This window comes from Zonotrichia albicollis, chromosome 6 (genome assembly GCF_047830755.1).
Source record: "Zonotrichia albicollis isolate bZonAlb1 chromosome 6, bZonAlb1.hap1, whole genome shotgun sequence".
Lineage (NCBI taxonomy): Eukaryota > Metazoa > Chordata > Aves > Passeriformes > Passerellidae > Zonotrichia > Zonotrichia albicollis.
In genome coordinates this window covers 61,970,649-61,984,419 of record NC_133824.1, presented here as the reverse complement: position 1 = coordinate 61,984,419, position 13,771 = coordinate 61,970,649, and the positions used below count along the sequence as shown (strand labels likewise).

The window sequence follows — 13,771 nt, the reverse complement described above, 5'->3', positions numbered from 1 at the left end:
ATAAGGTAAAGCTGTAATATTATTTTAAGACATTATTTGGCCTGAGCCAAAGCTTTAGACATTTAGACATCCAATTAATTTGAAGAAAAGGATAATTTGGAAATTTTTTTATGGCAGATGCAAACTTTTTATTGCCTAAATTCAGTTTTATAAGGTAAAAAGTAAACCCTAAAAGTGAGTGGATGAATTAATCTGCCTTGGAATTGGTTTTCCCTCAGAAAAGTTGAAGTTTCTGTACAGCAGTAACAGTGTCCTGTCTGATGGCCAAATCAGGAAGAAAAAGGATTAGGAAAAACCTCAGAAAAAAGGATTAATAGGATTAATTTGTGTTCTGCTCTGCCACAGCTGACACAATTCCCTGTGACAGCAGCGGCCCAAATTCGGATTTGGCGTGATGGGCGCCTGTGCAATATTTGGTGTGGTATATTTTAAAATTCATAGTTCTAGACAGGGTCATGAGGTAAAGAAACAACAAAAAAAGCCTCTAAAAACACTCACTGCACATGAAGCAGAAGGAGAAAAGCCAGTTAAATGTGGATGGGAGTGGTTTGATATCAAAATAAAATTAAGAGGACTTCAGAACAAAGCTCTGGCTGAAACAGCATTTTTACACACATCCTTGCTGCCATGAAATCTCACTTTTCAACTGGCATAAACAGAGAAAGGATCTCACCAGGATCAAGAAAAAACAAAAAAAACCAAAAAAACCCCAAGAGAACCAAAGCAAATCCTTTAAAAATGGTGACTTTCAGGTGGGAGGGCCTTACCTGCTGCGTGTCTGTCCCTGGGGCTCTGCGCTGGAGCTCTTCCTGCAGGTGCTGGCTCCTCCTCTCGGCCTGCAGCAGCTGCAGCTGCAGGAGCTGCTCCCGGGGCACCGGGGCACAGCCGTGCTGCGGGGAGCCCTGGCTATGCATCCCCCTGGCCTGCAGCTTCTGCAAAACCCCGAAATCCCAAAATCAGCACTGCTCCCTGTGCCCCAGAGCATCTGCAAAATCCTGAATCCCAAAATCAGCACTGCTCCCTGTGCCCCAGAGCATCTGCAAAACCCCAAAATCAGCACTGCTCCCTGTGCCCCAGGGCGTCTGCAAAACCCCCAAACCCCAAAATCAGCACTGCTCCCTGTGCCCCAGGGCGTCTGCAAAACCCCAAAATCAGCACCAGGAGCATCTGCAAACCCCCCAAATCCCAAAATCAGCACCAGGAGCATCTGCAAAACCCAAAACTCCCAACATCAGCACCTGCTCCCTCTGCCCCAGGGCATCTGCAAAATCCTGAATCCCAAAATCAGCACTGCTCCCTCTGCCCCAGGGGATCTGCAAACCCCCCAAATCCCAAAATCAGCACCAGGAGCATCTGCAAAATCCTGAATCCCAAAATCAGCACTGCTCCCTCTGCCCCAGGGGATCTGCAAACCCCCCAAATCCAAAACTCAGCACTGCTCCCTGTGCCCCACAGCATCTGCAAAATCCTGAACCCCAAAATCAGCACTGCTCCCTCTGCCAGGGCATCTGCAAAATCCCAAACCCCAAAATCAGCACCAGGAGCATCTGCAAAACCCCAAAACCCCAAAATCAGCACCAGGAGCATCTGCAAAATCCCAAATCCCAACATCAGCACCAGGAACATCTGCAAAACCCCAAAATCAGCACTGCTCCCTCTGCCAGAGGTGCCTCAAAAGCATCAGGAAAACACCAAATCTCAACATGAGCGCCTGCTCCTGAAAAACCCAAAATCCCAACATCAGCACCAGGAGCATCCGCAAAACCCAAAACTCCCAACATCAGCACCAGGAGCATCTGCAAAACCCCAAATCCAAAAATCAGCACCTGCTCCTGGCTGCTCCAGAGTTTCTGCAAAACCCCAAATCCCAAAATCATGTACCAGGGCTGCCCCAAAAGCATCTGCAAAACCCCAAATCCCAACATCAGCACCAGGAGCATCTGCAAAACCCCGAATCCCAACATCAGCACCTGCTCCCTCTGCCAGGGGTGCTCCAGGAGCAGCCTGATCTCAGATTTTTCATGCCCAAGGGAAACAAGGCTGGACTTGGTGACAGAGGTGACAAAAGATGGAATTTCACACAAAGGAAGCTGGGCTTTGATTCATCATTTCAGGCCTGAATTATACAATCACTGAATTTTGGATGAATTCCTACACAAATTTAGTTGGTGAGCTTCAAGTACCAATAATTTTCCATTTCAAGGGGAAGGCTGAAATTGTTCTGATTATTTCTAGTCTTTAAGGAACATTTATCTCTGCTATTACCTTCAAAATTCAGTATATAACACCCTGTAGATATTTCCTAATGTTTTCTCCTAACTGTGGAGATATTAAGAGCTAAGACAGTCAGGTGAAATAATTTAGAATTTTTCCAGACTAAAGCAAAACCCAGGTAAGCAACTCACAGCTGGAAGAGTTAATTACACTAAAAAGGACCAGAAGTGGACAGTAAAAATCCCTGATGGTTCAGACAAACTCATTTGCAGCTGGGATTTGTGTAGAATTAATAATTTCTTCCCGTAAAGAAAGAAAAACCCGAGACCATAAAGGCCCTGTTACCTTAAAACCATTGCTCTGTTCCCTTAGGAAAAGGTGTATGAGATTATCTTGGTGATTTTAGATTTCCTATCACAGCTGATTTTAGATTTCCTATCACAGCTGATTTTAATTCCCTTTCACAGCTGATTTTAATTCCCTTTCACAGCTGGCAAAATGATCAATTTGGATAGGTAATATTTCACTTATTGATCTCATCTCTAACTGTAAATATTTTTCATAACGGTGCAGCTCTTCTGGCCCTGTTACCATCCCTATCTCTGCTGGTCCAGGTAAACACAAAATAGGTTTAAAAATGCTTTCAAATTAAATTATTTCTATATTTTAAAGCTATTTAGGGGTTCTCTTTGTCTGTAAAGGAGCTGTTCTTTTCCTGACAATATAAACAGTGAAAATAATGAGTTTTTAGTGGGATTTCTTTCAGGATTCCTGTCATGTTGCAAAGCACACAAGCAACTAATGAGGAAACAGTCAATTAGTGTTAACAGCATCTTAGACATAATTACTAATGAAACAACAATGAAAACAATCTAGCCCTGCTGTATTCACCTGTGGAAGAAAATGGAACAATCAGGAGCTTGCTAAACTATCAGGATGATGCCAGGTGGGATGAGAAATGAATTAATTTCAGGAAACACTGGACAGTCTCATGCAGAGGTAAATAATGCAAACACCTTCAAGCCCCACAGGAAATGGGGGAGCAGGAAGCCACTGTTCATTCTCCCACTTCCAATTTTAATTCTTTTGCAAGCAATGGGGTGAATTCTCTCCATTTTCATGGCAACCCCTCAGGAACACACAGAGATCCTGAGGGTACACAACACATGAACCACAGAGAACCTGTGCACTGTCCAAAATTGACACTGAAATGAAGAGTGGCTTCTTCTCTTAAGAGATGCATGGAATAAAAACAACAACAAAAAAATCATTAAAAAAAAAAGAATTCATTAAAATGAATTTAAAAGAATGAATTTCTCCATGCTATGGGGGTACGTGAGAAATGATTGCTCTACCTTCACACACTATTTCAGAGAGAGAACTGCCCCCTTCTCTGCTAGCTCCAACCACTGAGTTCTAGCCAGGTTAGCCATGGACAAAAAGGAGAACAGGCACAAAAGAGAGAGTTAGAAGTCACAAATCACTGAGTGGATGTTGCACACACCTGCTGGCAAAAGGTTACCAAAACCCTGCATGGCTGAAATTCACATTTCAGGAGAAAACACAACCCCAGGCTGGCTGTTGATGGCTTTGAGTGTTTGGCATTTTCCCAAAGCTTAATTAAGACTATATAAATAAATTCACAGGGAATAGAAAGTGTCTTTTCATTAACTTGTCAAAATCTCATCTTTCCTAATTAGGTTTTTACAGTTTTATTACTAATTACATGGGGTTTTCAGCCTCATGGCTCCCATTTGGTGAAAAACATGAAGCCATCTATCAAGTGTTAGAGAAGCCTTATCTAAAAGATGCTTTGACTTGTGGAACAAGTCAAAATTGTAGGTTTTTAAATTTTTTTTTTCAATATTATGTTTTAAACTCAAATCCAGGACATCAAATTTATCTGGGCTGACCTTATGGGATGCACTAAACACAATTAAATTGCCCATTCCTACAACCAAGGACTCCTAAATTTTGATGATCCATCTCCAGCAGAACTTTTACAGCAGCTTTGGGAAGAATCTCCACTAAAGTTTTCACTTGTGCCTTTAAATTAAGAGTAAACTGTGCAAATTGCTATTTTTTTCACTATTTAGATAATATTAAGCTGAAATTCAGCAAATTATTCCCAGAGGAAATAAGAACAGGCTTCTACATTAAGAGCAGCATCACACAAATATCAGACAGCAAATTTGAGGGGACATGTTCTAGGAAGGAAGAGGGAAGTGTCAGCCTTGCCTCAAGCACAGAAACAAATTTTTTCTTTGCTGTTTGATTTTCCATCTGAAGCCAAATGTGAATTTAAACAAAACATGCTTGGTCATGAAAGAAGAGAGGTTAATTCTTCTGGTTGCAATCAGTTTTCCATGTTGCTACACATCCATAAGTTGTTTTAAAATAAAATAAATTCAATAAAATAGTGATAAAGTCAACACTGATTGAAAAGTACCTCCATTAACTGATCATCCAGCTTGACTTGCTTTTTTCTCAGCCCTTCATTTTCTGAGCTGCTTTCCAGTTCACGTTCAAGAGAATTCATCTGACTGATCTATCAGAGACAAAGAGTTTCCTTAGAAAAGCAGCAATTTCTCATTTTATCTGGTTTTCTCCCCTCATGAACCACTGAATACCAAGACAACTCAAGTCTAAAAATCAGGAATATTTGGAAAATTGCTCCCAGCAGATGCACAGAGCCCTGTCAGCTCCTTCAGAGACAGATTTGGGAGAGGCAAAGAGCACAAAATTCACAGCAGAGGCAGAAAGTCATCTTAGCTGAGAGGTTGGTGTAATTCTGTACCTTTCCAACCCAAGCTGCACTGAAAATTGGATATCAATATATTGATATCTATCAATATCTGGTTTAATTTTTATAGTTGATGGGTGTAAATTAATGCATTGCCCACAGATTTGGGGGTTTTGTTGGCAAAAAGTTTCTTCTAGGGAAGAATGGAGACTCGAGGGAGGGATGATCATTGCCTGGGCACATTCAACACTCCAAACACAGCTTCTGCTTCAAGGGGTATTTCAAAATCCCTGGAGCTTGTGAGAGATGGAAATGGCTGATTTGTGTGTTCTCCACCCAAAACTCACCTTCCTGTTGGCAGATGACAGCTCCTTCTGCAGCTGCTCGCACTCCCTCTTCAAGCTCAGCTTCTCCTGCTCCATGGCTTTGACAATCCCTGCCTGGCTTTGGTGCTTCTGGTGCTTTAGGGACAGGATTGTGGATTCCAGCTGTCGGACCTGAGGAGAGCAGAGATCAGCAAATGGGAGAAGATGGCCCAGGTAATTCCGCTTTATTTAAAACGCCAGCTGATTTTGGGAATCGCAGAATCTCAGGGTGGGTTTGGGTTGGAAAGGACCTTAAATCCCATCCTATTTCACGGGCAGGGACACCTCCCACTGTCCCAGGCTGCTCCAAGCCCTGTCCAAGCTGGAATTGGGCATTTCCAGGGATAAAGGAGCAGCCACAGCTGCTCTGGGAAACTCTGGGATATTTCTGAAATCTTGGCCTCCTTTCCCTCTGTCCTCCCCATAATCCACTTAATACTGCAAGCCAAGAAATTGCACAAGAAGAATGTTAGGAATATTAAGAATCTTTCTGTTAACTTGAAGTTGGACTGAAATCTTGGACAAGAATTACCAGGATTGTCTTTTAAAGAAGAGAAATATTGTAGGAGTGTTGTGGAGTCTCAGATATTCAAACCCTGCTTGGATTGTGATCTATGCAAAGGGGTCTGAGTGACACCCAGAGAATTACCAGGATTGCCTTTTAAATAACAGAAATATCCTGAGTGTGTTGTAAAGTCTCATTCTCTGGAGAAATTCCACAAGAAGAACGTTAGGAATATTAAGAATCTTTTGTTAACTTGAAGTTGGACTGAAATCTTGGACAAGAATTACCAGGATTGTCTTTTAAAGAAATGTCCTGAAAGTTTTGTGGAGTCTTATTCTCTGGAGAAATTGCACAGGAAGAAAGTTGGAAGTATTGAGCATCTTTTTGTTAACTTGGACTGAAATCTTGGAGAAGGACTTCACAACACTCCCAGAGTATTCCTTTCCTTTAAAAGACAAGATTGTCTTTTAAAGAAAAGAAATATCCTCAGAGTGTTGTGGAGTCTCATTCTCTGGAGAAATTGCACGGGAAGAACTTTAGGAATATTAACAATCTTTCTGTTAACTTGAAGTTGGACTGAAATCTTAGACAAGAATTACCAGGATTGTCTTTTAAAGAAGAGAAATGTCTTGAGTGTGTTGTGGAGTCTCAGATGTTCAAACCCTGCCTGGATTGTGATCTATGCAAAGGGGTCTGAGTGACCTCCAGAGAATTACCAGGATTGCCTTTTAAATTAGAGAAATATCCTCAGAGTGTTGTGGAGTCTCATTCTCGGGAGAAATTGCACAAGAAGAATGTTAGGAATATTGAGAATCTTTCTGTTAACTTGGAGTTGGACTGAAATCTTGGACAAGAATGATCAGGATTGTCTTTTAAAGAAGAAGAGAAATGTTCTGAGAGTGTTGTGGAGTCTCAGATGTTCAAACCCTGCTTGAATTGTGATCTATGCAAAGGGGTCTGAGTGACCTCCAGAGAATTACCAGGATTGTCTTTTAGATAAGAGAAATATTCTGGGAGTGTTGTGGAGTTTCATTCTCTGGAGAAATTGCACAGGAAGAACTTTAGGAATATTAAGAATCTTTCTGTTAACTTGGAGTTGGACTGAAATCTTGGACAAGAATTACCAGGATTGTCTTTTAAAGAAGAGAAATATTGTGGGAGTGTTGTGGAGTCTCAGATGTTCAAACCCTGCTTGGATTGTGATTTGTGCAAAGGGGTCTGAGTGACACCCAGAGAATTACCAGGATTGCCTTTTAAATAACAGAAATATCCTGAGTGTGTTGTAAAGTCTCATTCTCTGGAGAAATTCCACAAGAAGAACATTAGGAATATTAAGAATCTTTTGTTAACTTGAAGTTGGACTGAAATCTTGGACAAGAATTACCAGGATTGTCTTTTAAAGAAATGTCCTGAAAGTTTTGTGGAGTCTTATTCTCTGGAAAAATTGCACAGGAAGAAAGTTGGAAGTATTGAGCATCTTTTTGTTAACTTGGACTGAAATCTTGGAGAAGGACTTCACAACACTCCCAGAGTATTCCTTTCCTTTAAAAGACAAGATTGTCTTTTAAAGAAAAGAAATATCCTCAGAGTGTTGTGGAGTCTCATTCTCTGGAGAAATTGCACGGGAAGAACTTTAGGAATATTAACAATCTTTCTGTTAACTTGAAGTTGGACTGAAATCTTAGACAAGAATTACCAGGATTGTCTTTTAAAGAAGAGAAATATTGTGGGAGTGTTGTGGAGTCTTAGATGTTCAAACCCTGCTTGGATTGTGATCTATGCAGGGTGGTCTGAGTGACCTCCAGAGAATTACCAGGATTGTCTTTTAAAGAAAAGAAATGTCCTGAAAGTTTTGTGGAGTCTCATTCTCTGGAGAAATGGCACAGGAAGAACTTTAGGAATATTAAGAATCTTTCTGTTAACTTGAAATCTTGGACAAGGACTACCAGGATTGTCTTTTAAAGAAGAGAAATGTCTTGAGTGTGTTGTGGAGTCTCAGATGTTCAAACCCTGCTTGGATTGTGATCTATGCAGGGTGGTCTGAGTGACCTCCAGAGAATTACCAGGATTATCTTTTAAATAAGAGAAATATCATGAGTGTGTTGTGGACTCTCATCCTCTGGAGAAATTCCACAGGAAGAACTTTAGGAATATTAAGAATCTTTCTGTTAACTTGAAGTTAGACTGAAATCTTGGACAAGGACTACCAGGATTGTCTTTTTAATAACAGAAATATCCTCAGAGTGTTGTGGAGTCTCATTCTCTGGAGAAATTGCACAAGAAGAATGTTAGGAATATTGAGAATCTTTCTGTTAACTTGGAGATGGACTGAAGTCTTGGACAAGAATGATCAGGATTGTCTTTTAAAGAAGAGAAATGTCCTGAGAGTGTTGTGGAGTCTCAGATGTTCAAACCCTGCTTGGATTGTGATTTATGCAGGGTGGTCTGAGTGACCTCCAGAGAATTACCAGGATTGTCATTTAAAGAAAAGAAATGTCCTGAAAGTTTTGTGGAGTCTCATTCTCTGGAGAAATTGCACAGGAAGAACTTTAGGAATATTAAGAATCTTTCTGTTAACTTGAAATCTTGGACAAGGACTACCAGGATTGTCTTTTAAAGAAGAGAAATGTCCTGAGAGTGTTGTGGAGTCTCAGATGTTCAAACCCTGCTTGAATGGTGATCTATGCAAAGGGGTCTGAGTGACCTCCAGAGAATTACCAGGATTGGACAAGGACTACTAGGATTGACTTTTAAAAAGAGAAATACCCTGAGTGTTGTGGAGTCTCAGATACTCAAACCCTGCTTGCATTGTGATCTATGCAAAGGGGTCTGAGTGACCTCCAGAGAATTACCAGGATTGGACAAGGACTACTAGGATTGACTTTTAAAAAGAGAAATACCCTGAGTGTTGTGGAGTCTCAGATACTCAAACCCTGCTTGCACCGTGCTCTGTGCAAAGGGGTCTGAGTGCCCCCCAGGTCTCCCAGCCCTGCCCTGCTGGGGTCTCTCTCCCAGCCTGCCCAGGATTTTACCTTTTCCCTGGAGTGGGCCAGCTCTGTTTTTGTGCTCTGCACTTCCCCCTGCAGCCTCTCGTTGTCCTGCCTGAGCAGCTCCTGCTCGTCCCAGGGGACGGGCCCCTGCTGCTCCTGCAGCCCTGAGGGAGGCACAGCCACTTCCAGAACCAGGTTCTTAAGACAGACAGAATTGCAGGGTTAGGCCTTCAACAAAGAAGCAGACATTTGCTCTATTCAGGTGGGTTTGAGGTGGATTTTCAGTAAGTGCAGGCTCCAAAGTTGCAGCATTCCCATCTCCCTCCCAGCCCACTCTCTGTTGTTCCTTAAGAAATCCAATGTGCAAATCCCAAGTGCTTCCCTCCACTAAAATCATGGATAATAGCTGTGTGCACAAGGAGTGCACAGAGTTCAGCAACACAAAAAAAAAGCAATTTGTGCTCTCCTTAGAGCCAAGCAGAACTCAGTGTTCTATATTATGCACTAATAGCTGTAATTTAGCTCCTGTTGTACAATTCTGAAACAGCCTCTTTTCCACGTGGACATTAAATATTCCTTAATTACATGGCAAACAAGCCAAATGAGTAACTGAATTCATAACAGCAATCCCAGGACTGCTGTCTACAACCTCCTTCAGTCACAAATCCTCATTAGCTGGGAGGTTGGAGTAATTCTGTACCTTTCAAACCCAAGTTGCACTGAAAATGAGCTCCTCTGTCAATGACTGGTTTAATTTTTATAGTTGGTAGGTGTAAATTAATGCATTGTCCATAAAGTTGGGGGTTTTATTGGCAAAAGTTTTCTTTTAGGGAAAAATGGAGATTTAGGAGAGGGGGAGTGATCATTGCCTGTCCACGTTCAACACTTAAAATACAATTTTAAAAAAAACAGCTTAAAGCAACATGATATGCAATACCCAATGATTTTAGGTACCTCCTGAGATGCCTTTACCTTTTCAGTGGTGCCCTGCAGCTGTTTGTGCAGTGCCATCACTTCTTGCTCCAGACTTTCCTTCTCCTGCTGTGTCAGCTGCAGGTCGGATTTCAGCCGGGACATTTGGAGGCTGCTGCTCTGCAGAGCTTCACTCAGGCTCTGAACCTGGAAAGAGCAAAAGCACAGCTTGGCCTTTGCTGGATCAGCACTCCCTGTGTGCATCAGGTATCCCAGGGATTTAGGATCTCTGATGGAGGGAGGGAAGTTAAAACGTTGATTTTCCCCCTCTGAAAATGTTCAATTGAGTTTATTGCTCTGTGCAAGTGCCTGACAGAAAGGTGGAGCTGAAGGGGACAGGCTCTGCTGCCAGGGAACAAGGGACAGCATGAGGAAACAGCCTCAAGGTGTGCCAGAGGAGGTTTAGATTGGATATTAGGGAAAATTTCCTCATGGAAAGGGATTTTGAGCGCTGGCACAGCTGCCCAGGACAGTGGGATTTAAAAGCTGTGTGGATGTGGCACTTGGGGACATGGGGCAGTGGTGGCCTGGCCAGTGCTGAGGGAGTGACTGGACTCAATCCTATATGGATTTTCTATCCTTAAAACTCCATAATTCCAAATTATTTTCCAACTTTCTGTTCCAAGCTCGCAGCCACCCACTTTGAATAGAGCCACAATGCTGCATTCACCAGAAACATCTTCCAGCCCTGAGCATTCCCTGGGATATCCTGGAAAGAAGCTTTCCCTTGAATTGTTTCTTCTTCCTGCCAGGAATTCTTCCACCTCAACCAAGCAGGGAACCACTTGATCCATCCCTGCCTGGGCAAGGATGAGCCTGCACCAGCACAGAGGAGCAACAGCAGAGGCTCTGCAGCATTTCAGGAATCACCAGGCAGGGGGAATTGGCAAAAGTAGCTTGGCTGCAGAGAGAAAAACCCCTCCTTGTGTTTAACAAGTTTCCTTTTGTCCTTTAAGAACTTCACTTGGAAAGCCCCTCAGGCAGCCATTCTCTTCAGGAGGGGCCTTTCATGAGAACAAGCACTACAGGAGATGATCAAACTGCTTTTATCAGGGCCAGACCATAAATCAGCGTTTCCTACCTTGTCCTGGGAGAGGCTGAGCTGTGCTTTCAGTGCCTGGCTCTGCTGCTCCCAGGATTTCTGCTCCTGCTCCAAGCTGCCAACTGCACTCTCCAGGCAGCTGACCTGAGCCACCTGCAATGAGATCACACAGGAATCCTCACTCAGCAATTTGCTTTTAACTCCATCTCACTTCAAGGGTTACCCTAGATAGAGGGAGTCAAAGCTAAGGAAGGAAGGAAAATGCAGGAAAGCCAAAAGCCCCTCAGCTCCCTGAATTCCCACACAATGGGATTATTATTTACAGTGAGCAGAGTGCTCTGCTCCAGTTCAGAGTTACAGTGGGTTAGAGATGCAATAAAAGTCCAAGAACACAGAACACTGTCTTCCTTGTCCTGCTGCAGGATTTATATCCAGGCCTCTCCTCCTTGCAATGTTTGGAATTTTCTACATAATCAAATTACAGTAAAGCTGTGCTCAAGAATTGAAGCTTTCCTCTATAACACCAGCTAGGGAAAAAAAAAAAAAATCAAGAAAATCCAGGTAGTGGCAACAAAGCCTTTATGTGGCTTGAGTGGGAGGGAAAAACCACCAAGAGAAGTTTTACAGCTATAGGAATTTTAACAGCCTTTTACAGCACACAGGGATGAGGATTTTCCTTTCTTACCTTCTCAATGCATCTGTTCAGTTCCTCACTCAGGGCTTCCTTCTCTTTCTGCAGCTTTTCATTTTTAGCGATCAAACTTGCAACTTCATTCTGAAGCTCAGCAAGATCAGGGCACCTGGGCAGCTGTGGGAAATGAAACCCCTCAGAGTTGCATTTTTGTGCTGTCACAGAATTTGGCATGAAAAGCCAGGGGGATGCCCAAATGGTTTGGGATGGAAGAGACCTTTAAAGGTCACAAGCAGGGACACCTTCCACCATCCCAGGCTGCTCCAAGGTGTCCTTGGACACTTCCAGGCCCTCCCCACCCTCACAGGGAAGGATTTTTCCATAATATCCCATAGAAATCACCAAACACAGAGGGAAAACCAATCCTTTTCCCAAGTGCCCCAGTGCTTTATCCCTGCCTTTCCTCATTGCATCTCTGTAATTACACTCCACAATCCACTCCTTCCTCAATAGGCCTCAGCTGCTTTTGCTTTTTAAGAGCATTATCTGCCCTGAGCACTGAGTGTTTTACACCGTGCAGAAAATGACTTTGTGGAGCCCTAATCAGGGAACTGCCTTCATTATCTGTGTTTATTAGCATACATTTACAGCCAATTGAGCTGTGCTTGTACAGGAGATAACTGAGCTCTCCAGGAAATTATCCTCAGACCTTGTGAGACTCCCAGATCTCCAGATGGGTTTAGCAACAGGAATTCTGCCTGACAGGACACGCTGGAAGAGCTCACTCCTTAAATGGAGCTAAAAATGGGTTATATCTCCAGTTAACCAGGGAAATGTTCTCATGTGGATCCCATTTATCCTATCTATCCCTTAATTACAGCTTTAAATCTTTATCTTGACCAAAGCTTCTCTTTGTAGATCCACTAGTCCCAAAATCTTTTGGCAAAGTTTGAGTGAACCCAACCTTATTTGAAGAATTATGTGTTGCACCTGGAAACTCTTTCAAGAGGAGTTACATTCCCTTTCTTTAAAGAAGTCAACTATTTCCACCTCTTAATTTTCATCCATAAGAGATAGTACAAATTAATGTGATAGCACTCAAATAAAATCCCAGAAGGGTTTGGGCTGGAAGGGACCTTTAAAGGCCATCAAGTTCCAATCCCTCTGGAATAAACAGAGACATTTTCCACTACCCCAGGTTGTTCCAGGGTGTCCTTGGACACTTCCAGGGATGCAGGGACAGCCACAGCTCCCCTGGGCAATGGGATGCCACACCTGCTTTGTCTTCTCCAGCTCCTGCTTGAGGATGTGGTTCTCCTGCTCCAGTAGATGAGCTTGGACCTTCATTTTGGACAAATCCATCTCCAGGGATGACACCATATTTGATGACTGCAAAAAAGGAAAGGCTCAGATTTCGATTTGGGAAACTCACAGAGCAAAGTTTGAGCAGAGGATGCTGCAGCCACTGGACAGAGCTGAGATGGCACTGGATGAACAACATGGAAAATGCAGGGCAATATTTGGCATCACCAAGCTGTGCTTTCAAGGCAAACCTGCACATTTTTCCCTCCTGCCTTTTGGCTGCTGCTGTGTTTAGCAAAGCTCAGCTTTGAAACCCCATCCCAGGACAGGGATGCCAATCCCAAAGCCCCTGAGGCCCAGCTGTCCTACCAAATGCTGTACCTCGATTTTGGAGTTTTCCAGCTCCTCTTTCAGCAGCAGCCTCTCCTTTTCCCATTCTTCCAGGGTGCACTTCCCCTCCTCCCTCTCCTTCTGCTTGAGCACCCTTGCCAGCTGTTGGTTGAGATCCTGCACATCTGCCTGGTTCTTGGAGTTCCTCTGGCTGAGTTCTGTATTTTCAGAGTCCAGCTGTTGGTTCCTGGTCTTCAGATCTGCCACCTGAACAGGGACAGCAGTGATTTCACACCAGGAATGAGATTTTTGGGTATTTCCTTTAAGGTGATTAAAGATCTGACAAGTCTCACTCTGACAGTGGCTCCACACAAATAATTTGTCATAATTGGCCTTAATTAGAGACCACTCATATCAGTCACCCAACACTTGGCCATGCTGGTGTGGATTTTGAGGGTTATCCTGATAGATTATTCTGATCAAGTATTTTCCTAAGCAATGCCAAGGTGGCATGGATGTTAAAGGTAATTAATTATTTCACCCATTATAACAAGCCACACCTGAAATAAAAGTAGCAGCCACATGGATGCAACTGGCAGAATTCCTAAACCAAGCCAGCTGGGAAATGAGCAGAGGTTGAATCACAATCTCTATTTCCCATGGGCTACTGCAGAGAA

General features: G+C 43.0%; 1 protein-coding gene across 9 annotated transcripts in view; it reads right to left on the bottom strand.

Annotated features, from left to right (window-relative positions):
- NIN (ninein) overlaps positions 1-13,771 on the bottom strand; it is an 80,430-nt gene that overhangs the window by 14,326 nt on the left and 52,333 nt on the right. For 7 of the 9 annotated variants that reach the window (XM_074544091.1, XM_074544099.1, XM_074544095.1 and 4 more), the window contains 9 exons: positions 13,146-13,361; positions 12,738-12,851; positions 11,517-11,639; positions 10,871-10,984; positions 9,790-9,936; positions 8,860-9,015; positions 5,305-5,454; positions 4,664-4,762; positions 768-932 (listed from right to left, as the gene is read on the bottom strand). In XM_074544091.1, the coding sequence (XP_074400192.1) occupies positions 768-932; positions 4,664-4,762; positions 5,305-5,454; positions 8,860-9,015; positions 9,790-9,936; positions 10,871-10,984; positions 11,517-11,639; positions 12,738-12,851; positions 13,146-13,361 (1,284 nt within the window). Of the gene's footprint in view, positions 1-767; positions 933-3,569; positions 3,631-4,663; positions 4,763-5,304; positions 5,455-8,859; positions 9,046-9,789; positions 9,937-10,870; positions 10,985-11,516; positions 11,640-12,737; positions 12,852-13,145; positions 13,362-13,771 lie in introns of those variants that run through there. The other 2 variants (XM_074544097.1, XM_074544098.1) reach the window with 2 other exon arrangements.